General features: G+C 36.8%; 1 protein-coding gene across 1 annotated transcript in view; it reads right to left on the minus strand.

The window, feature by feature from the left end:
- Positions 1 to 22,500, minus strand: part of LOC137626160 (dystroglycan 1-like) — a 388,225-nt gene that overhangs the window by 1,291 nt on the left and 364,434 nt on the right. The window contains exon 13 of the mRNA XM_068357241.1: positions 1 to 1,780. This exon is cut by the window's left edge and continues 1,291 nt beyond it. Within this exon, the coding sequence (XP_068213342.1) occupies positions 851 to 1,780 (930 nt within the window). The 3' untranslated portion in view covers positions 1 to 850. The remainder of the gene's footprint in view (positions 1,781 to 22,500) is intronic.

Below are 22,500 nucleotides of genomic sequence, written 5' to 3' on the forward strand. Positions count from 1 at the left end.
TATTTTCTTTTTCATTCTCACAAGCACTATTGACACCTATTTCTTTTACAAGAGGCATAAATATAGATGAGTGTTTAAATTTTTTACAAGTGAGTGAACTGGATAAAGGCATATATGATCCCTATGTCACAGACATGTATAATTTCAATCTCACACCATAAAAATACAAAATCTCACTTACCTTTCACAAAAAGGTAAAAATCATTGAAACTATATTAGCTGCTATTTCCCAAAACTTCACATCACTGACACAGTTAGGAAGAAAAGGTTTATTGTTAAAATATTGTAATATAAATCAAAATGTGAATTACTATTAAGACATTCAGATAATAAGAATCTATACTGATCTCAATTGTGTCTGCAGTAGTATAAGAACATAACAGAAGTGCTATACAATACTACTTCTATGCCATAATTTTAGAGTATTGTAGATGAAATGATAAGCCAGTTATAACTAAACTTTAATCATATTACTAAAAAACATCATGAATAAATGCATAAGGAGTAGATTTTACTTCTAAATTTAATAAAAACAAAGTAGCTATGCTTCAAAATCAATATAAACAAGGAGTGTAGTAGGTCAATATGGTACTAATGTTTGTGCACCCAAACTTAAAAAATACTGCAAAACATAAAAGAAAACTGCAGAATACTGAAGATTAAATTTTACACAAGAAAATATATTGAATTTATTTAAGATAACTAGTCTTACTGCAGTTTTTTTCTTCTCAGTTTTCCACAAATAAAGAAATTTAATGCATAACTACTGTGGTGAGAATACAAATAACTCCACGTTTAAAACTTTCCATTTTTCATAGCCATCTGAGGTAGCTTTATTATCTGAATAATTTTAAGGGGGAACATAAGTTGGTGGCTTCCTGTAAGTTGGTGGCATATTGGGACGAGGATGGCGTGATGCTCCATTGGTGGCAGTGAATGGAGGAGGAGGTTGGTAAGATGGGGTATCATCAGTAACATCTGAAATTGGACGGCGACGATCAGAAGCAGGTGGGGTAGATGAGGCTGCGGGAGAGGACCCTCTCTGATATTCTGGGGGTGGAAGAGGTGGCTTCTCGTCTTTCATGATGACTGGACTTTTGGCAGGGTCAGGTCGATCATCTAACTCCTCTGCAAATATAATAGGTATACCCTTGCTGACAAATGTGCGATCATCTGCCATGGTCATTTTGCCATAACGCCGGCGACGATACAAGCAGCAAGCAATGATAGCTGCTAGAAGTAGCATAGCTGCAATTATAACAGCTGGAATAATGAAATTGAGAAGATAATCATTTTCTTCTCCTTCCACTCTTTCTTCAACTGGTGGATGGTGAGTTTCCTCATCAACATGAACTGGGGTATCTTCACCAAGACAAGAACCAGTAGGCCTAATAGATGCATTTGTGACTGTGAATTCAGGTGAAAACTTGTTAATAAATTCTTGTAAAAGATTGCCACTGTGGTCAACCATGACTTTCTTTAATTCCATAATCTCTTCATTGGGACATGGGTCTGCTGGTAAGGATAAATTATACCATGTGACAACTACTGACCCTCTACGGAAGCTGTCAATTTCAATCTGCTTTGCATCAGAGTCATTGAATGCTTTCCCAATGCGTTCAATCAGGCGGGCTTTCTGATGAGCATTCTTCATGAAATCCTCATACTTTGTATCAATTTTCATTGAGAATTCAACCGGTGGAATCTTCTTTGTTTCTCTCTCTAAAACATTAACAAAAAGAGCATCTGTTACCTTCTCTCCTTCACTATCAACACATTCCTGTAAAATTTTACAAGAAAGCTTATTAAAAAGGAATAATTAAAATATCCAACAAAAAACTATCTAACTGAGAATAAATTGATTTTGAAGGCATTCTCTACCAGAGAAACCTGACTTACACTGTGAATGTAAATAGTCTTAGCATGAAAGAAAAGGTAGAACATAGACAAAAATTAAAATCCAATGCCCTAAAATGGAAATTAATAAAAGAAATCCATACATTAATATACATTATATTAAAAATTTTACTTAAAATTTCCCATTATAGTGATTTCTTATATTTTCTAAAAAAAGAATAATTAATCATGGCCTATTTAGCATACTTTCATATAAAAATGACAAATTTGGATGTACTGTAATTTGCATTTCAATCTTTGCGCTGAAAAACCTGGCATATATGTGTGATGGGTTTGCTTGAATCAATTCGTATGGCATATATATATAACATAATGGGTTTGCATGGTTACATCACATTCCCCCTCGTAATGAGAGCGGGGAAGACTTCTATACCCGAGTATAGAATATCTACACACAGAGGAGCTTAACTGCATCTAAATAAAGTCCAGCTAACGATGGTTTTAAAGCTGCGCCCCAAGAGAGGGGAAGACTGAAAGGAAAGGAAAAGCCAGTCATTCTTTAACTTCATCTCAGACTTATACGTAACCTTTGCCCTGGATCCGATGTTAATGGTCCTGTATGAAGAGCCAAGGTAGCTAATACCACCTGCTGTACAGATACGACAGGCCCTAAAGCAAAAGTGTTTTAAGACCTGTGGGTCACATTCTACAGGTTATGGGCAGTAAACTTCGTCTGATGTTTTCACACCCTGCTTGCAATACCTGCGTCATAAGATATTTTTCTTGGAAGCTAAAGTCATGCTTACATTTCTGGTTTTATGCACTCTGATTTGAGTTCTTCCTGAAGAAGGAGAGGGTGGCGAGAGGGTCGGGTCGATGACCTCTTTCATCTAGGAAGAAATTGTTCTTCATAAATTTTCTTCACCCTCCTGTGCTGATAAAAAGATGCTGCAGGTGTGGTCTAATTGCGTGAATACGCTTGAGATTGCGCCTTGGCACCCTCAAAAAATGCAATAAGTGATCAGGATCATTAGTTACCTCACTAAAGATGGCAATCTGAAAAAAAATAAAACCTGGAATCAAGAACTAGAGGCTTCTGGATTTTGGCATCAAACTCTGGGATGAAGAACATCAACTGCCTCCATCCCCTTGAATGTGATATGTTAAAAGGGACCATGCAGCTTACGGACTCATTTAACCGAGGCCAAAGCAAGCAGGAAAACTGTTTTAAGGGTGAGGCCCTATCTAAAGCTGGCCCCTACAGTTCATAGGATGTTCCCTTCAGAGAACACAACACCTTAACAATGTCCCATGGCGAAGATCTCACTTCAATTAGCGGGCAGGTCTATTCAAAGCTACGTATAAGCATAAAATCCTAACCGAAGAAGAAATATCTACTCCCTTTAGTCTAACGATCTGGCTTAAGACTGAGAGAGCCTTTACCACTGAAAAGGAGCAGTTCTCCATTCGGAAGTAAAGTAAAAAGTCGGATACTAGTGGAATAGAGGCTTTGAGAGGAGAGAGATCTCTTCCATGACACCAACCATAAAAGATGGCCCATTTAGCTTGATACACAGTGGTTTAGGATCTAAGGAGATATACAGATATCTCTCGTGCAGCTTCACGCAAAAAGCCTTTCTCTGAGACGAGATGCTGGATAATCTCTATGCGTGAAGCCAAAGGGATTCCACCACACTGTGGAATATCTGGATGGGTGGTTGGCACAGCAGGTTGAGAAGAGGAGGCAATTCCTTTGGAGTCTTCACCAACAGTAGTAGGTCTGGGTGTAATGACAGAGATCCTTCATTCAACTAAATGGCAATTCCCTTAACAGTTACTGGACTGAATATAGTAAATGAATTGGTTTTCATTCCATTGACGTTAACCACACAAAGTTGAGACAGGTTGGGATTGTGTGCATACGTAGGTGCGTAAGATAAGCGTAAACAAATGAGTACTTGTGTCTACGATCGAGTGTTCGTACGTAAGCGAGAAAAGGTAAACAAAGGCGTAGTTGTGCGAGCTCAGAGAGCTGTTTGAGATGACAACGATGAGTCGAGCGGGAAAAGCGTAGCTCCCTTTACAATTATGTGAAAAGCTAATTTCTCTCTTGTAAAAGGTTCGCACTTGTCCTAGTTATATTGTATGTGTTTTCATAACACTTCATAATCTTCATTTGTGGTTATCTCTTAAAAACAGAATTACCAGTTATGATAATGTTACATGAATTAATAATTGCTCAATGCTGAGCTTGCATGTGACTGGAATTGTGCCACCAACAGTAGCTTAGGATGTGCAATATTCTTCCAAGGTTTTGCAAAAATATTGATTCGCGAGTTACCAGGCTAACTGTGCACTGAAACCAGTAGGTTAGGTAAGAATACAATGGCGCCTGGGCTACAAATTGCATGTTGTTTGACATAGGATCGTTGTCCTAAATGAAGTTTTTGTATTACAGGGTACCAGTTTTGGAGTACCTGTTAATATACTAGCAATAAAGTCATTCCATCATGTATACAACTACTAGCAACAAATAAAAAAATTATAAACACCATGGGGGATCAGCATTTCCTTCAACCTCCACTACAAATGAAGATTCATCCATCTCCGTCAAGTGCCAAATTAAATTTAAGACTAGGCCTAGGGTATTAGTCTATGCCAATGAGGTACATGGTATTAACCTATGGCAAAGTTTGGATTGTTATATATAGGCTAGCCTTGAAAAAGTTAATTGTCCTAAATTGAATGATAGCCTCCAAATGTAAGTTGGAAAAATTGACAACTGCACAAATTTAAGGTAAAAAATTATCGATGGTGACAGCAGTGTTGGATGTATTTCTCTATTATTACGATTATCATTATTATTATTACTAGCTAAGCTACAACCTGAGTTGAAAAGCAGGATGCTATAAGCCCAAGGGAGAGAGTCTGCCTTGTAAGGCAAAAGGATGCCCGTCGTTATGAGAGTAGTAAAACAAAGATCCAAGATTTTACGAAGAAAGCCATGGAAAGGGATGGGGCCATTTTGATGTAATTGAGAAGTTCTAAAGAGAGCTCGCATGAGCAATAACCTTCAAAACACAATATTGAAGCAAGATGGAGAGTGGTTTTTTATGTATATCAGTGAGAAAAGGAAATAAGGAAATAAATAAACTATATGAGAAGAAATGAACAATTAAAATAAAATATTCTAAGAACAGTAACAACATTAAAACAGATCTTTCATATGTAAACAATAAAAAGACTAAATGTCAACATGTTCTACATGAAAACACTTGCTGCATTTGAACTTTTCAAGTTCTACTGATTCAACTATCTATTTAGGAAGATCATTCCACAACCTGGTCATAGCTGGAATAAAACTTTTAGACTACTGTATAGTATTGAGCCTCATGATGGAGAAGGCATGACTAGAATAAACTGCATACCTAGTGTTACAAACAGGATGATACTGTCCAGAAAGATCTGAATATAAAGGATGATCAGAATTATAAACAATCTTATGCTATATGCATAACTAATTGAATGACGATGCCAGAGATTAAGATCTAGATAAGGAATAAGAAATCTATTAGTCTGTAAGTTCCTGTTTGACAAATTAAGATGGGAATTAGCTGCTGAAGACCAAACAGGAGAACAATACTTGAAACAAGATAAAATGAAAAATTTAAAACTCTTCTTTAGAATAGACTGGTCACCTAAAATCTGACAAGGCTTTCTCAATAGGCCAATTATTTGTGCAATTGAAGAAGAGAGAGACCTAATGCGTTTCTCAATAGTAAATTTGCTGTTGTGAATCGAACCTAAAATTTTCAGTCATACAGAGTTAAAGAAACATTATCAATGCCAATATCTGAATGTTGAGGAGCCATTGTCCTCAACATACTTATAATCATACATTAAGTTTTGTTAGGATTCAACTTCATGCCCCACAATTTACACCATGCACTAATTCTAGATAGATCTCTATTAAGGGATTCAACAACCCCAGATATACATTCAGGCGATGGAATTGATGCAAAGAGTAGCATCATCTGCACATGCAACGAGCTTGTGTTCTACACCAAACCACATGTCATGTGTATATAGTATGAAAAGTAATGGGCCAAGAACATTACCCTAAGGAACACCAAATAACACATTACTATATTCACTATGGTGCCCATCAACAACTCCTCTTTGAGATCTATTATTTAAAAATTTGATAATAATGCTAAGAAAATACTTGCCAACTCCCAAATATTTGAGTTTGAAAACAAGGGCCTCATGATTAATACGGTCAAAGGTAGCACTAAAACTGAGGCCATTCATACGAACTTCCCAACCAAAATCAAGGGATTTCCATCCTAAAGTAGCAACGAAGCCATTAGGTCTATCTCATCCTAGCCTAAGGTACTGTTCTATTTGGCCTATTTTGTATTGTAGTCTATGCTAATGATTTTACCCATGTTCTTTGTATAACATGGCCTACAAAATGGAAGGTGAGGTTGAGACAAAAGATTTTTAAGGATGATCTGTTATCTGCCATGGATAGTCATAGTTGTCAAATGCAACAAGTGTATGCTCAGCTTACTGATATGAAAAGGGAAATATCTAGTTTATCAAAACATTCACTTCCACCCCCATTCAATTTTAACAGAACTAACACATCTGACATTAACCCATTTATTACAGTACGCAGAGCAGACATAACAATGACCTCACAATCAGCCAACTTCAATATTGACACAATTTATCAAATACACAGCCCAGTAATCCTTTTCAGGGTAGTAACAAAGTTAATAACCAATTTATTCGGGTAGGTAATATGCATAACCCTATCAATTATCAGTCTAAGGGATTTTGCTAAAACTTAAGGATATTTTGATGTTGAAGTTGTCAAAATTACAAAGTATTGTGACTCATAATAGACTAGCTACTTTTGTTCAAGTAAAGTTCTGTGTTTCAGCATATATGGATAGTATCCAAGTAGCACTTACCAGAGTGGAATAAGAAATTGTAACACTATAACTGTTGAAATGGCCAAAAGGGGAAATAACATATCTTGAGAGTCAAATTAAGAACTTTCTGAATCACCACTGCTTGTTCAATTAATATTACACAGTTTTGGTGGGATATTCAGATGTAACATGGTTACAAAATTTGGATGTAGGGGCAAGGGCAGTTCCCCTCTTCACATTCAGGGATGACCTAAAGACTTCGACTGTGTACTGGATCTAAACACTTCAATGAAGTTTTAGATCCTGATCTATGTATTGGGCTGCCATAATCTATTCTTGATAAAATTAATGCCTTATAGATCATTAGTAAGGCCGATTTCTTTGCACCCCATATTGTATTAGATAACGTTTTCACCAGGTTTAGAGCATTATAACATTTAGATTTGACTTAAGATACATGCACTTTCCAATTGAGGACAATTTAAAAAATTAGTCCCAAAAATTTATACTTTATTTTCAAATTGGATTCGATTATCACCCAATGCGAGATTTTTTGGGGGGGTTTTCCTTCCATCTGCTAATTACATTATTGTCAAAGTTCTTTTTTCTGCAAAAGTTTTAAACCAACAGACACAGAACAAACTTCTATTTTCTAAATTGAGTTATTTATAATTCTTTGTAGGATACGGAGACTGTTTGATGAGTAATATATTGCAAAGTAGTCCAGGTAAAGGCTGCTTTGCACTCACTGAGGCACTTGAGCAACTAACATCCTTAATTTCCAATGGAAAAAGAGTCCCACTTACAGCACTATACCGGGATACACCACAGTCAAAGTTGTAGTATTCAGATAAATATTCTCTATAAATATGGAAGGTGTCCAAGAAAACCATTACCATTTAAGGATTTCAGTATTGAATGCCTACAAGTGGTATGGTATGCCTTCCGAGTGTAGCTACTGTGATTTACTTTCAATCAAAACCTCAAAAAATATAATTTTCCAAGTATGAAAGAGTCCAAAGTAGATGGCCAATTGGGAGCCAAATTGCAAGGCTGATAGAATCTTGTTGCGATGTAAACACCAATCCAATAATCTATCCTCTTTCCAGTAATTTGCAAACACAACTGGTGAGTGAAATTGGTCTGTAAATATTTGGCTTGCTTAGATATTTTCCTGATTTAGTTATTTGTATGACTACTGCATGCTTCTATGCCTTTTGAAATAGATGTTTGGTCCAAAAATTATTACAAAATTCTAATAACTATTACATCAAAATTTATATTATCTATGCCAAAGGCCAATGATCTACAATTTGAGAGTAAATTTCAACTCCAACTTGGTTAAAATTTATTATAATAGATATCTTCACTGTATCAAAATTCAATGCAATTACTTATTCTTTTATTTTAGTGGATCAGACGTAGGCATACATATTAGATGCTTATGCTTTCAATAAAAAAATAAATTTAAAAAATTCAATTAAAACCATAAAAGCAAAGGTGTCATTTTAAAAGTTGATCATCTTTCAGAAGACCTGATTCTAAAATAAAGCTAAAAATATCACTAGTATGGTAGGGAACATCATTTCCAAGAATCCTGGCAAGGCTGAACCTACCATCCTTACCTCGAGCCTCAAACAGATATCTATTTCTTTCACTACTGTATGTGGGGCATTCGGGCAACAAATGCCTCACTGTCAATGGTACCCAACAGTTATCGCAATATGGTTGATGTTAGCCAGCAAGCAAAAATTTGTGTCAACCGAATGTGACTAATGTGGAGATGACAAAGAGTAGTTTCCAACATTTGGGGCATCCCGTTATACCTCCAAGGAGATGAAACATTACTTATTTCTCTCATCTTATTTTCAAGTAAACTATCCCAATGTCATTGCCAATTATTATTAATAAAATTCTTAATTGTAGGTAAAAAATTTATTACTGGGGATGGGATACCTTCTTGGTAGCAACTCAGCTGCAGCATTCTTGGCCAGTGAATCTGCCTTGTCATTTCCACACACCTACATGCGCCGGAACCCAACAAAATCAAACTGTTATACCTTCCATACCAATAATTAAAAGCCACTCTAAAATCTTTAAAACTAAAGGGTTACTGGAAATAAAACCTTCTAAAGCTTGAAGGACACTTCTTGAATCACTGAAAATGGTAACATTGCCCGTCTTGTAATGCTATTTTCTCGATAACAGTTAGTATGCCGTACAGTTCGGCGGTAAATATGGAAGCTGTTAGAGGAAGTGAACCTTTACAATTAAAATCATTACTATATACTCCAAATCAAATGCCAGCATTGGATTTGGAGCCATCAATAATATATATATATATACAGTATATATATAAGTCGATTCCTTATGTTCTGCAACATGTACCATAAAAAGAGACCTGCTCCCAAGTCAAGTCATATTATTTTTAACCCCAATAAAATATTTACAAAAAGATACCTCTAGTAATTTCTATGGAGACGTTGATGATACCTTAAGGGGACCGTCTGTCATGCCATGAATTTCTTTTTTCTAATTATTCAAAATACACAATTTCTATAAATGTTTTAGACAGATATGACACCTTCATCGTATAAAAATTTCAGGACTCATACTTTAAAAAAAATTAGGTACATTATTCTCCACTGATATGACAATTGTTTTGAAAATTATACCATCAAAACTTCTTTATAAATCGAATAATTCTGTGTGTTTTTTTTTTATTTTCATATTTCTTTTTTTCAATTAATTTTTTCCTAATTTTTTTCGTCGACGTAAAATATTCATAAAAAAAATAAGAAAAAGGGAAATAGAAAATCTGGTACACAAAATTGTGGGATTTTTATTCCTCTTTTCAATGATATCTTTCTCTCCAAAATCGAACAATAAATAAGTGAGAAAATGTACCCGTGTGTGAATAAGTATGTTTTTGAGTTATGAGCTCCCAAGGATGTGCAGAATATTTTCGCTCTTCTTAAAAAAAAATCAGGATAACATTATTATGATAGCCTTACTTTGCACTTTTATTGTTTATTCCTACATAAACGCACCCTAAACGAGATATTTAAACCCTAAGTTTACTATTACACTTGACGTAAGGGTGTCATGAGTTGCCAGAAGCCTCTCACTGTTGCCAGTGTTTTAGTTAGCATGTTTCAGCTTTGTACTCTTTGTACTCTTCTTGGTTTTTTTTTTTCTTGCTCTGTTTACTTTTTGTTCTTTCTATCAACTTAGGTAACATTGGCATTGCTATAAAGTTCCGTAGGATGTTGTGAAAACACAATGCACATACGAACTGCAATGCATTATAACTTCTATACGTTTTTGGAAACTCTGGCTGCTGTTCTCGTAGCTCATAGTTTTCGTTCCCCTACCCTCTAACAATGCCTTCCATTTCTGCCAGATGTACGAGATTTCGTAACATAAGTGAAAATATAGCTATATGTATACAGAAAAAAAAAACGCACAAAGACAATTCTGTCAAACACAATCATGCAGACGACGCAGTACAGATGACGTCATCATTTAAAGACCGCTATATGTTCATTATTTGTAAAAAACAATTGGCTGAAACTTCTGAAAAGCATATGGGATATGTTTCTGCATACATAGAAGCAATAAAACGATTTTCGATTTCTGAAAGTTGGTATGTCAAAACACCGTGGCAGACAGTCCCCTTAAATGAAAGCAACTCACTTGTAACTGTATCGAGACTGTCTATCAGTTGTTTCACCTGAAAACTATAAGGTTGAGGGGATTTTGGGTGCATTTCAAAGTATGTTGAATGCTTTACAAAGCTTGCAGTCTGACAGGCTAAAGAATTAGGAAGCCTTTGCAACCTAAACCATACTAAATAATAGAAGACTTTTGGTAAAGGTCTAACGGTAATTCTCCAGCATCAACAACGAGGCTTGGAATAGAAGTTCTAAATGCTCCTGTTGCCAATCTGATACCAGTATGATGTATAGAATAAAAAAATCTTTAGTCGTCATGGGGTGTCTGAGGAATATATCTCACACCCATAACTAATTTTTGAAAAATTAGGGCCTTGTATGACTTTAAAATAGTTTTGCAGTCTGGCCCACGGGATGTATGGGACAAAATAGTTTTGCAGTCTGGCCCCCGGGATGTATGGGACAAAACATTTAAAAGCTTCAAGGCATCAAGACATTTGGCTTTTAACGATTTTAAGTCAGGTACCCATGTCAACTTACAATCAAATATCAAGCTTAAATAAAACAAGTTGACCTTTCATGTATATATCAGGGTCTGCGCATACTCCCCGAATACGACAGAAATGGGCATCAACAGTTTTACTTCTCAAAAACTTAAATCTATTTATATTGGCCTACTGGATAATTCTGTCAATTGAAAGTTGTAGTTTTCTCTCAACCTTTGTCATTCTAGGCCCAGCAAATGATATGGAGAGATAAGCCAAAAATAGTATTGAGAACATCCCGGGGAATAAATGAGGATATCCCATTAATTGCTAGTGCAAATAGGGTTACACTCAGCACAATAACCTGAAAAACTCCCTCTTCCTGACATTTCCTCTTAGATAGGGCTTCCCTACTCTCACTTGAAAAACTATGTGAAAGAAATTATTGAATGACCAGGGGAAGCTCTCCTCTTAATCCCAATTCATGAATGGTTTCATGTAAACCATATCTCCATGTAGTCTCATATGCCTTTTCAAGGTAAAAAACTGTCACATGATGCTGTTTGGAAGTAAAAGCTTCACAAATATAGGACTGAAGTCGTATCATCACTCGTCAAGTACATTTTTCCTAAATCCACACTCAATCGGTGATAAAATACCCTTCTTTTCAAGGTACCACATCAACCTTGCATTGACCATCTTCTCCATGATTTTACATAAACAAGATACCAATGCAATAGGACGATAGTTTGCTGCTAAAATCTTGTCCTTACAGGGTTTTAAAAAGGCTAAAATAATGGCTAGTTCCCGAACACTTGGGTAACTATGATCATGGCATATTCTCTTAATAATGCTTAAAATAAATAACTTTGCATTAAAAGGTACATGTTTAATCATTGCATATGGAATTCCATCAGTTCCAGGGGCTGTATCATTGCAATGAGCAAGTGTGGAATCAAATTCTCTTTCAGTAGAAGGAGAATTATACAACTCTTCCCTCCCTGTTGCAAAATTTAAAACTTTCTTTTCTTCAATGCTCCTATACTGGTGACCAGGAGCTCCTTCACACTTGCATGATACTGTACATTTGTAAATTGATTAGCCAGGGCATTGCTAACATCATTTGCTTCAGTTACATACTGACCATTCACCTTCAACAATGGTGGTGCGTGTCATGGGTAGACATTATACTTTTAAAGGGACATGATTACAAGACAAAAATATCTATTCCCAGTGAAAACAGCGAGGCAAGACAAGATTCGACTCTGGCCCTGTTTGGGCAATCCTGTCATCTCTTCATTTTCATCAGCATTTTGGAAGTAAACCAAGCCTCGCTGAGAGCGCCTGTCATGATAAGGGAACCATCCTGCTTTGACCAAGATGTCATCGTCTTAATTATTGGAGTCAGCATATTTTGAGAAACCGAGCCTGAAGGAAATCCTTGTTTAGGATATATGTCATCATGGAAGGACACGTGCTGCCCTTTTGTTATGACTTAACACATGGTGCAGATTGCATCAGAAATTTCTTTTAGAAGCTTCCATGACGTGATCGAAGTGGGCATTTTTGAGGAAGCCAATAGAGATGCAGAATTGTTAAAAAGAACGCCTTCTATGGAGATGACCACTGCCCACTGTAATTAACTCCGCACATACATGGGTACTGTATATAAACTTCAAGAAGAGAATGCCCAAGGGAAATAGGACAGGACATAAGGCAAGAGAGGAACTATGTCTGAAGCAAAGATAAAAGTCCTAGTGAGATAAGAAACAGAGAAGACCAGAAGTCTGATAGAGCCAGATTCTAACCTTCCTTTCAGACAACAAAAGCCTATCTCCAAAAGATCCTGCTATGGCCGAGAAGAAGAGACAAATTGAAGCAGCCAGCCCTCCCTGCATGTGACAAGAAGTAGCCAACACTGCCTGGAGCCTGCCTTCGTTCAACAGTATCATCAAATTCTTGGAAGAAGACCTCTGATGTCCCATCTTGATGCCACCCTTTTGTGATGTCTTCGAATCCGGTCATCGTGCCAGTTTCATCTGAACTTTCAGGCCCCCACTGCAACGTTCTCAAGCCTTACTTCAACAGTATCATCGAATACTTGGAAGAAGACCTCTGGTGTCCCTTTTTGGTCCCACCCTTTCAGTGACGTCTTCAAATCCGGTCATCGTGCCAGTTTCACCTGAACTTCAGCCGCCCTTCTGCAACATTCTCAAGCCTGAAGTTTCCATACCAGTATCGTCTCGGCAGCTGCAGAAAACTATTCTTAAGTATTTCTACCTTATTGACTGTTCCCCCTTCCTGTTGATGTTTTGATTGGTTTGGTTTGTCAGTTAAAGTAACCGAAGAAGTAACATTAGTTTTTCTTTGTAAGGTTGTGATTAAACATGTTGTGTTTTTTTCGTGTGTTTCTTTTTATATTTATTTCCCATATTTCAATCGGTGTTGTTGATCTTTATTTCACTTATTAAAAGAACCTGTAACGATTTTAGGATCGTAACAGTTGGCGACCTTGCCAGGATTTTCAACAACGTATCCAATTGAAACGGAGAATATAGAAAGAAGCAAAACGAGTGAGATTACGAAAGATTTGATAACTTCAGGTAAACTTCTTGGTCTAGATGGGGATGATCTCCGTGAGTATGTTTTTAAGAGAGAGCAGGAAGTGTTTAAGAGAGATGAAAGAGCAGCTGAAAGAGAAGAAAATGAAAGACAGTGAGAAGAAAATGAAAGACAGCGAGAAAAAAATGTAAGAGCGTAAACATGAGTTAGAAATAGCTCGTTTAAGGCAAAATCTTCATAATAGTCCGCCTGGTAGCAGACCCGGAAGTAATGCGTCAGGTAGCAGAAGGGGTAGTAATTCATCGTTGAACGATGATTCTGATAATTTGGGTATGGGTGCAGTGTTGAAATTCCAAATTTGATGAGGAAGATATAACAAAATATTTCATGTCTTTTGAAAAGTTAATGAACAGAGTAAGTTGTCCCCAAAACAAGTGGACTTTGTATTTACACCCAGTCTTAAGTGGTAGGGCACTTTCTGTGTATAGTTGTATGTCTGAGGATGAAAGTGAAGACTATGATATTGTGAAAGAAACTGTTCTTAGTGCATACAGGTTAGTACCAGAGGCGTACCGTAAGAAATTTAGAAGTTTGAAAAGAGATGAGGGCAGTACTTGTGTAGAATACGGAAAGAAGGTAGAAAGATCATTTGGTGATTGGTTAACTTCCGCTGAAGTAGATAGTTTTGATGATCTCAAGAACTTAGTTTTGTTAGAAAACTTCAAAGATAACATATCTCCAGACATTAAGCTACATATAGAAGATAGGCGTGAAGAATCTTTTAAAGATGCAACAAGGTTGGCAGATGAGTACAGTCATACTCATAGTTTAAGTGATAGTAAGAAAAATAATCCTTCTTCTAGTAAGATGCAATATAGGAGGAGTAGTTATAGCAATAGTAATAGAGGGAAATATGATTATCATTATTATTGTTATACTTGTGGAAAACCAGGTCATACTGCCAAGTTTTGTAAGAGCAAATGGGAAGGTAGTAGTAGTTCAGAGATAATTTGTTATCGATGTAATAAGAAAGGGCATATAGCAAGGAATTGTATAGTAGAGGAGAAGAATATCAAGAAACCAGTGTCTCTAGTTAAAAATCTTTCGTCAACCAGAAATGACATGATGAAAGAAACTAGGAAATTTTACGGGAATTTTTTGTTTGAAGGTGTAGTTTCTTCGCTTGAAGGAGGGGGATTCGAGAGAAGTTACATTCCCTATTGACATCGGAGCAGATGTTTCCCTTATTAGGATAGTGTGCCAACAAGGGCAAAAATCAGTATGAAAGAAAAAGTTATGTTAGGTGGGTTTCCGAATACTTGCGTCGTTTGTCCTTTGTTGAAAATGAACTTGAAAAGTCAGGGATTGTCAAGAGATGTAAAACTAGCAGTTGTAGACTATTTGCCAGTTGACGGCGTTGACATTATTGTTGGTAATGATTTAACTACATCCAAATGTGTGAATCCTATTTTAAGTGAGGTTCCAGTGCCTGAAATGGTAGTAACTAGGTCAGGTTTAGATACAGATATAGACTACAGTCATAATTTGTTCAAGGATTCGAACGTGTGTGATGGAGGTGGTGAGGTTGATCTTAGCCAGTGTGGGGCTGAGAAGACCGACTCCATCGGTGTTGACAGTGTTAGCAAAGTTGATGATGTAGCTGTCGAAAGTAGTGACGAAGACGTAGTCGATGTAGGGAATTCAAGTAATAGTTACTGCAATGGTTTAGGCACTAACATTTTGAACAGAGATGAGCTAATTAAGTTGCAGAGAGAGGATGGGACACTGTCTCGAATTTTTGAAAGTGAGTTGGATGATGATCCTGATAATGTTTGTAAGGGAACCTTTTGTTTAAAAGATGAAATTACAGTATGTGTCGTTATGTTCGCCCCAAGTCAGTTAGCAAAGAGGAAGTTATAGAACAATTAGTAATTTCTAGGTAGTTTCGCGAATTAATTATGAAATTAGCACATGCTGATCAAGGACATTTAGGGGTAAATAAAACTTTCAAGATGAAAAGTGACGTGAAGAGATATGTATTAAGCTGTCACGAATGTCAAATTGCTGGTAAACCTAATCAAGTAATTCCCAGGGCTCCCTTATGTAATATTCCATCAGTGGGAGAACTTTTTGAGAATGTAGTAATTGATATAGTTGGACCTTTGCCTATAAGTAAAGGAGGGAATATATATCTATTAACAATCATTGACAGACTAACCCGTTATCCAGAAGCAATCCAGTAAGAATCTGCAATGCAAAAACTGTAGTTAAACGTTTGTTGAACTATTTTTCAATGTTTGGTTTGGCTTGCGTTATACGAAGTGATAATGGCAGTAATTTTGTGTCCAAATATTTCAAAGACAAAATGAAAAAACTAGGTATCAAACTTGTAACTTCCACACCGTATCACCCAGACTCGCAAGGGATTGTAGAACGTTTCCATTAAACATTAAAAAGTTTTTCTTACCAAAATTATGCAATAACTCTGAACATAACTGGGAAGAAAAACTACCTTTTGCCTTGTTAGCCTTACGATTGGCACCTAATAACACTACAGGATTGAGTCCTATTGAATTGCTGTTCGGTCACACCGCTGAAGGACCTTTAGAAATTTTAAATGTAAATTAATGCTTCATGAAGGTAAAGAAGATTACATTCAGAATTTAGAGAATTACAAGGAGAATTTAAGTAAAGCTTGGAAATTAGCAATAGAAAACGAGAGCAACAATCAAGGGAAACTAAAAGAAGATAAGATCTTAAGGCAAAGGAGAGAAATTTCCGTGTGGGAGATAGTCTTAGTATTAATTCAGAAAGGAGATCCCTCATTATCTTATAAGTTTGAAGATCCTCATCCTATTTTAGAAAAAAGGAGTAATTTGAATCACTTAATTGATAAGGGTAGACGTAGAGCTAAGTGGCTGCACATAAACTTGCTAAAGAAATACAACGAACGCCCAGTACCAGTAATAACTGTGTCGCAGCGAGAAATTAGTTTTGAGAAAAACTCTGTGATGTGCTTAAGAATTTCAAGTTATTTAACTCTAGCTTAGAAGAAGAAAAACCGAGGGAATTATATAATGTCTTTCTAAATTATCCAGAAACTGTTAGTGGTGAATTAGGTTTAACTAATCTTTTAGAACATGATATTGAGTTACAGGACAATAAACCCGTCAGACAAAGTCCGTATCGTTTGAGTCCAGAGAAGGCAAATTCAGTACCAAAGGAAATTAAGTATATGTTAGATAATGATTTGATAGTTCCTAGCAAGAGTGAATGGTGTTCTCTGATAGTTCTAGTAAAAAAGGAAGATGGATCAGATAGGTTGTGCATTGATTTCTGAAAAGTAAATAGTGTTACTAAGCAAAGTAATTTTCCACTTCCCAGGATCGACAATTGCTTAGATAGGATCGGGAATGCTAAATTCATCTCCAAGCTTGATTTGGCCAAAGGTTATTGGCAAGTGCCTCTAAGCAGACGAGCTAGGAAAATATCCGCTTTTATAACACCGTTCGGTAGTTATGAACCTAAAGCAATGCCCTTTGGGTTAAGAAATGCAGCCAGTACTTTCCAAAGATTAATAAATAAAGTTTTAAATGATAGTCGTGTATTTAGATGATCTTGTTATATTTTCAGAAACTTGGGAAGAGGATTAACGAATTTTAGCTAAAGTCCTGACAGCCCTTGAAAAAGCAAATCTTGTATTAAATTTAAAGAAATGCGAATTTGGGAAAACCTATATCACTTTAGGGCATAAAGTGGGTCTCGGGAAGATTTGTCCTAAGAGTGGGAACACGGAAGCTATCATCAATTTCCCTATCCCAGCAACTAAAAAGCAGGCCATGAGATTTCTCGGGATGGTTTCATATTTCCGTAGATTTGTACCCAATTTTTTTTCAGAAATAAGCGCTCCCATAACTAATCATTTTAAGGAGGGGAGAAATTTCTGTATTTGATGAGGAATGTGCAGAAGATTTCAATAAATTAAAGGCCGTAATGCTTTACGAGCCAGTATTGTTGTTACCTGATTTTAGCAAGGAATTTAATTTAGCGATCGATGCTGGTGACATTGGTATAGGCGGAGTCTTGTTACAAGAAGTGAATGGAACAAAGAACCCAGTCACATATTATTCAAAGAAACTGAATAAAGCTCAACAAAATTATACAACTATTGAAAAAGAATTGTTTAGTTTAGTTTCAGCCTTGCAGCACTTTGAGATTTATGTACGTAGTAGGCCTGTTTTAACTGCGTATACAGATCACAATCCGTTAGTTTATTTGGAAAGATTTAAGAATAAGAATAAACGTCTCATGCGTTGGAGTTTAGAGCTACAAGATTATAATCGGATGATAATTCATATAAAAGGAAAGAATAATGTTATAGCTGATAGCTTTTCCAGAGATTTTTCAGAATGAGAAATAATTTTTTTTTTTCAATGAATGTTTTTTTTTTTTTTTTTTTTTTTGCTGAAGCTTTGCGTTGAGTGAATGGAATGCGAAAGAAGAATATTTTCCTGGTGTGAAGTTGGAGTTTCATGCAGATGTTCCTCAGTTCAGGGATGAATGAGTACAAAAGAAAAGTAAAATCAGATTTTCTTTTTTTTTTCTTTTGGGGGAACGTGTCATGGGTAGACATTATACTTTTAAAGGGAGATGTTTAAAAGACAAAAATATCTATTCCTAGTGTGAGCAGCGAGGCGAGACAAGATTCGATTGTGGCCCTGTTTGGGCAATCCTGTCATCTCTTCATTTTCATCAGCATTATGGAAGTAAACCAAGCCATGCCGAGAGTGCCTGTCATGATACGGGAACTGTCCTGCTTTGACCAAGATGTCACCGTCTTAATTAGTGGAGGCAGCATATTTTGAGAAACCGAGCCTGAAAGAAATCCTTGTTTAGGATATACTGTCATCATGGAAGGACACGTCCTGCCCTTTTGTTACGACTTAACACCTGGTCCGGATTGCATCAGAAATTTCTTCTAGAAGCTTCCATGGCGTGATCGAAGTGGGCGTGTTATAGGAAGCCAATAGATATGCGGAAAAGAACGCCTTCTATGAAGAAGACCACTGCCCACTGTAATTACCTCTGCACATACATGGGTATATAAACTTCAAGAAGAGATTGCCCAAGGGAAATAGGACAGGATATAAGGTAAGAGAGGAACTATGTCTGAAGCAAATAAGATACAAGTCCTAGTGAGATATGAAACAGAGAAGACCAGAAGTCTGATAGAGCCAGATTCTAACCTTCCCTTCAGACAAAAAGATCTTGCTATGGCCGAGATGAAGAGACAAATTGAAGCAGCCAGCCCTCTCTGCTTGTGACAAGAAGTAGCCATTACTGCCTGGAGCCTGCCTTCGTTCAACAGTATCATCAAATTCTTGGAAGAAGACCTCTGATGTCCCATCTTGATGTCACCCTTTTTGTGACGTCTTCGAATCCGGTCATCGTGCCAGTCTCATCTGAACTTTCAGCTACCCACCTGCAACGTTCTCAAGCCTTACTTCAACAGTATCATCGACTACTTGGAAGAACACCTCTGATGTCGCTTTTTGGTGCCACCCGTTCTATGACGTCTTCGAATGCGGTCATCGTGCCATTTTCATCTGAACTTCAGCCGCCCTTCTACAACGTTCTCAAGCCTGAAGTCTCCATACCAGTATTGTCTCAGCAGCTGCAAAAAACTATTCTTAAGTATTTCTACCTTATTGACTGTTCCCCTTTTCTGTTGATGTTTTGATTGGTTTGGTTTGTCAGTTAAAGTAACCGAAGAAGTATCATTAGTTTCTTTGTAAGGTTGTGAATAAACGTGTTATGTTTCTTTTTTGTGTGGTTCTTTTTATATTCATTTCCAATATTTCAATCGTTGTTGATATTTATCTTACTTGTTAAAAGAACCTGTAACAATTTTAAGATCGTAACAGTGGGTTTGGGGTGAATTTGCCAGCTATCTTTTTTGCTTTCCTCCACACAGAAAAGTGGTGTTCTACTGTTAATGGAGGAAACAAAAGACATCCACGACTGGCACCTAGCTTCTTTCATGGCACAACAGAACTGTGCTTTACATTTCTTGTATATAATTAAATTCTCATCAGTTCCGCGTCTACGCAATTGTGTTAAGAGATCTTCTTGTGGCTCTGTGCAGGGCAGTTAGTTCTGAAGACCAACAGGGGATTGGTCCTCGTTTGAATAACCCTGTTGTTTTGGGAATTGAATTGACACCTGCTATATGAAGATTTCCATTCAATAAGTCAATGGCATCATCAATATTTTCAACCTATTCTGCATCCCCCTCAATTTTGCTTAGCTCACGAAATTTATCCCAGTTAGCCTTGTCAAGATTCCATCGTGGTGATCTCTGTAAAGGTGGACCATTGTTGGTGTTTATAATAATTGGTGTATGATCACTAGTATGCCAATCATCTAATATCCTCCAATCAAAATCGAGAAGGCTATTAGAGCTTACGATTGATAGGTCAATACATGACAAGGTACCTGTCTGGACATGAAAGTGAGGGGGCTCTCCTGTATTAAGGAGTCCCACATCTTCATTTTCCACAATTGATGATATGATATTTCCCCTCGTGTTTGCTAAAACATCACCCCACAAAGGATGTCTACCATTCAAATCTCCAAGTAAAAGATAAGGTTGAGGGAGTTGTTAAATCACCTCTTCTAAGTTATCATATAAAATGTTCCCATTTGGAGGCAAGTACAGAGAACAAATTGTATATTTTCTCATTATATCAATCTGTACAACCACTGCCTGCAGAGGTGTATGAATAGACAAAAATACTTGGGGAACATCTCGACGAATGTATACGAGACTTCTCCCATGGCTCCCCACTTGGTGATGATATATTTGCGAGGACAAGGAGTATTATAATCAAGTTTGCTCTCCTGTAGGCATATAATTATGGGAGGAATTTTCATGAATAAGGAGCCTAAGTTCTTCATATTTGGCCCTTAAACCCTGACAATTCCATTGCAAAATGGAGGGAAAAACTATGATTTATAATTTGGTAGACCCCTTGGATAGATTCTCCCCATTAGCAGTTTTTGATCTAACACTATTCCAAGGTGGTTTTATTAATGAGGGTCTTAATAGAGTAGGTTTTGCATTCATGATCTTCTTTTTGTCTTTTGGATCTAATTGTTGAGGAGGATGGTGGACCTCCACTTGAAATTACGATTTATTTAAATTGATTTTCACTTGATCAGAAACAACAACGTATCCTATTTATTTGATGTAGTAATTTTGATATTTCTTATGGAAGGGGGCGAGAGAGATGGAGGTCTCTCTTTTCTGATTAATAGGTGATGAGTTACTAGGTTTTCGCACCTTCCCCAATACAGGTGCACCTGGTAACTTGGTGTCAGGTGGAAACTCCATCAAATCAGGCAAGGACATGGCTTGAGAGAGGTTATATAGTACTGTTGTTGGTAATGGGGGATGAAGGCTATACAGAAATGGGCAATGACCCAGTTTTAATACACCGTGGCAGAGCCTCAGAAGGCAATATGTTTACCTTGTCATGCAGTACTTTATTATTAGTAGTTGTATTACTTTTCTTGGAATTACTGACAGTGCTGGGTGGGTTTGATGTCTCCTGTAGTAAATTTCCCTTTGATTTTAAGGCCTTTGCATGGCTAGTTGATTTATTCAACTGTCTTTTTGCATGTCCCACACTTATGTGTTCTAAACTTGATTTGTTTAGGGCAGCTTCCTCCAACTTATACAGTTCACATCTCCTGTCAGTTGATTTATGATTCCATTTGCAGTTTAAACAACTGGTCTCAAGTGTACATTCTCCATGATAAGTTTTGGAGTAATTACTACCCCTTTTTCTCATTTTAGCAAATTTTGGATGGGTGTCCGAATTTAAAACAATTAAAGCATTGCAGGGGCTTTTGTTTGAAAGACCAAACTTTAATCCTTTCATTTTCAATAACAATATGGAAAGGTACATCAGCATCCTGGAAAGTATAATCATTGATGTTCCAGGAACTTTATGCACTTTCCCCACATTAAGTGGACACATGGAAAGTATCTCCTCCTCTGTAAATTCGTACAGGTCTTTATTAAAGACCAATCCCCTTCCATAACTAAAACTTAGATGAGGTTTCATTTCTAATGTAATTTAATCACTGCCTGTCTGTAAGTTAGATAGTATTGCAGACTGCGTCAAGAATAGGGCATGGATGAGATAACTATTTTTGCTGAAACGAGATATATCTCCAGGTGCAATGGTTCCTACTTTTTTCTGAATCTACTTACATATTCTAAAATAATTCCCTATTATCACTTTAGGTTCAGCTACAAGCCACTTCTGTGGTTTGGACTTTCTCTGTGGGACCTTATCACAAAGAGCTCCCATGATGTTCAATTTGTTAATTTTAATACTACTAATATTACAAATGGCATTAAACGCTTCATTATGACTATCAAAAGTTACCCAAGAGTCCCATTTTTCATCTCTGAGTCTCATCATTATTTCCTTTATCAATACACAGCGCTCAAATGCTCTATACATTTCATCAAAGTTTGTCTCTAATGGAATTTGGGAAATATGGAGGATTCGCAGTTTCCTTTTGCTACCCAAATTGCCAGATTTTATAACATCAGTAGAGTGGTCCTTTTTAGTTCGAGGGTTGTCAACAGAATTTTCCTTAATTTAACTAGTAGAGGTTGTCAACAGTGCCGGGGAAGAGTCAGCATATCTAGGGGATGGGGGTTCGTTATTTGTGAAATCCATAAAGCAGGGGTCGAGAAAGGGATTCATTAAGTGAGGTTTACCTGCTTGAGAATATTGAGGCATCATACGTCAGATAGAAAATTTGCAGTCTCCACTATCGGCACAATGAGAGTATACTTCCCAGATGGTCCACTCCATACCCTACCCGAAGGATAGCATTAAAACAGATATAGAGGCACAAGTGAAAGCTGAACCCGCCTGTTAGGACCGAGACCAAGAAAATATG

The sequence above is a fragment of the Palaemon carinicauda genome, chromosome 2 (assembly GCF_036898095.1).
Source record: "Palaemon carinicauda isolate YSFRI2023 chromosome 2, ASM3689809v2, whole genome shotgun sequence".
NCBI lineage: Eukaryota > Metazoa > Arthropoda > Malacostraca > Decapoda > Palaemonidae > Palaemon > Palaemon carinicauda.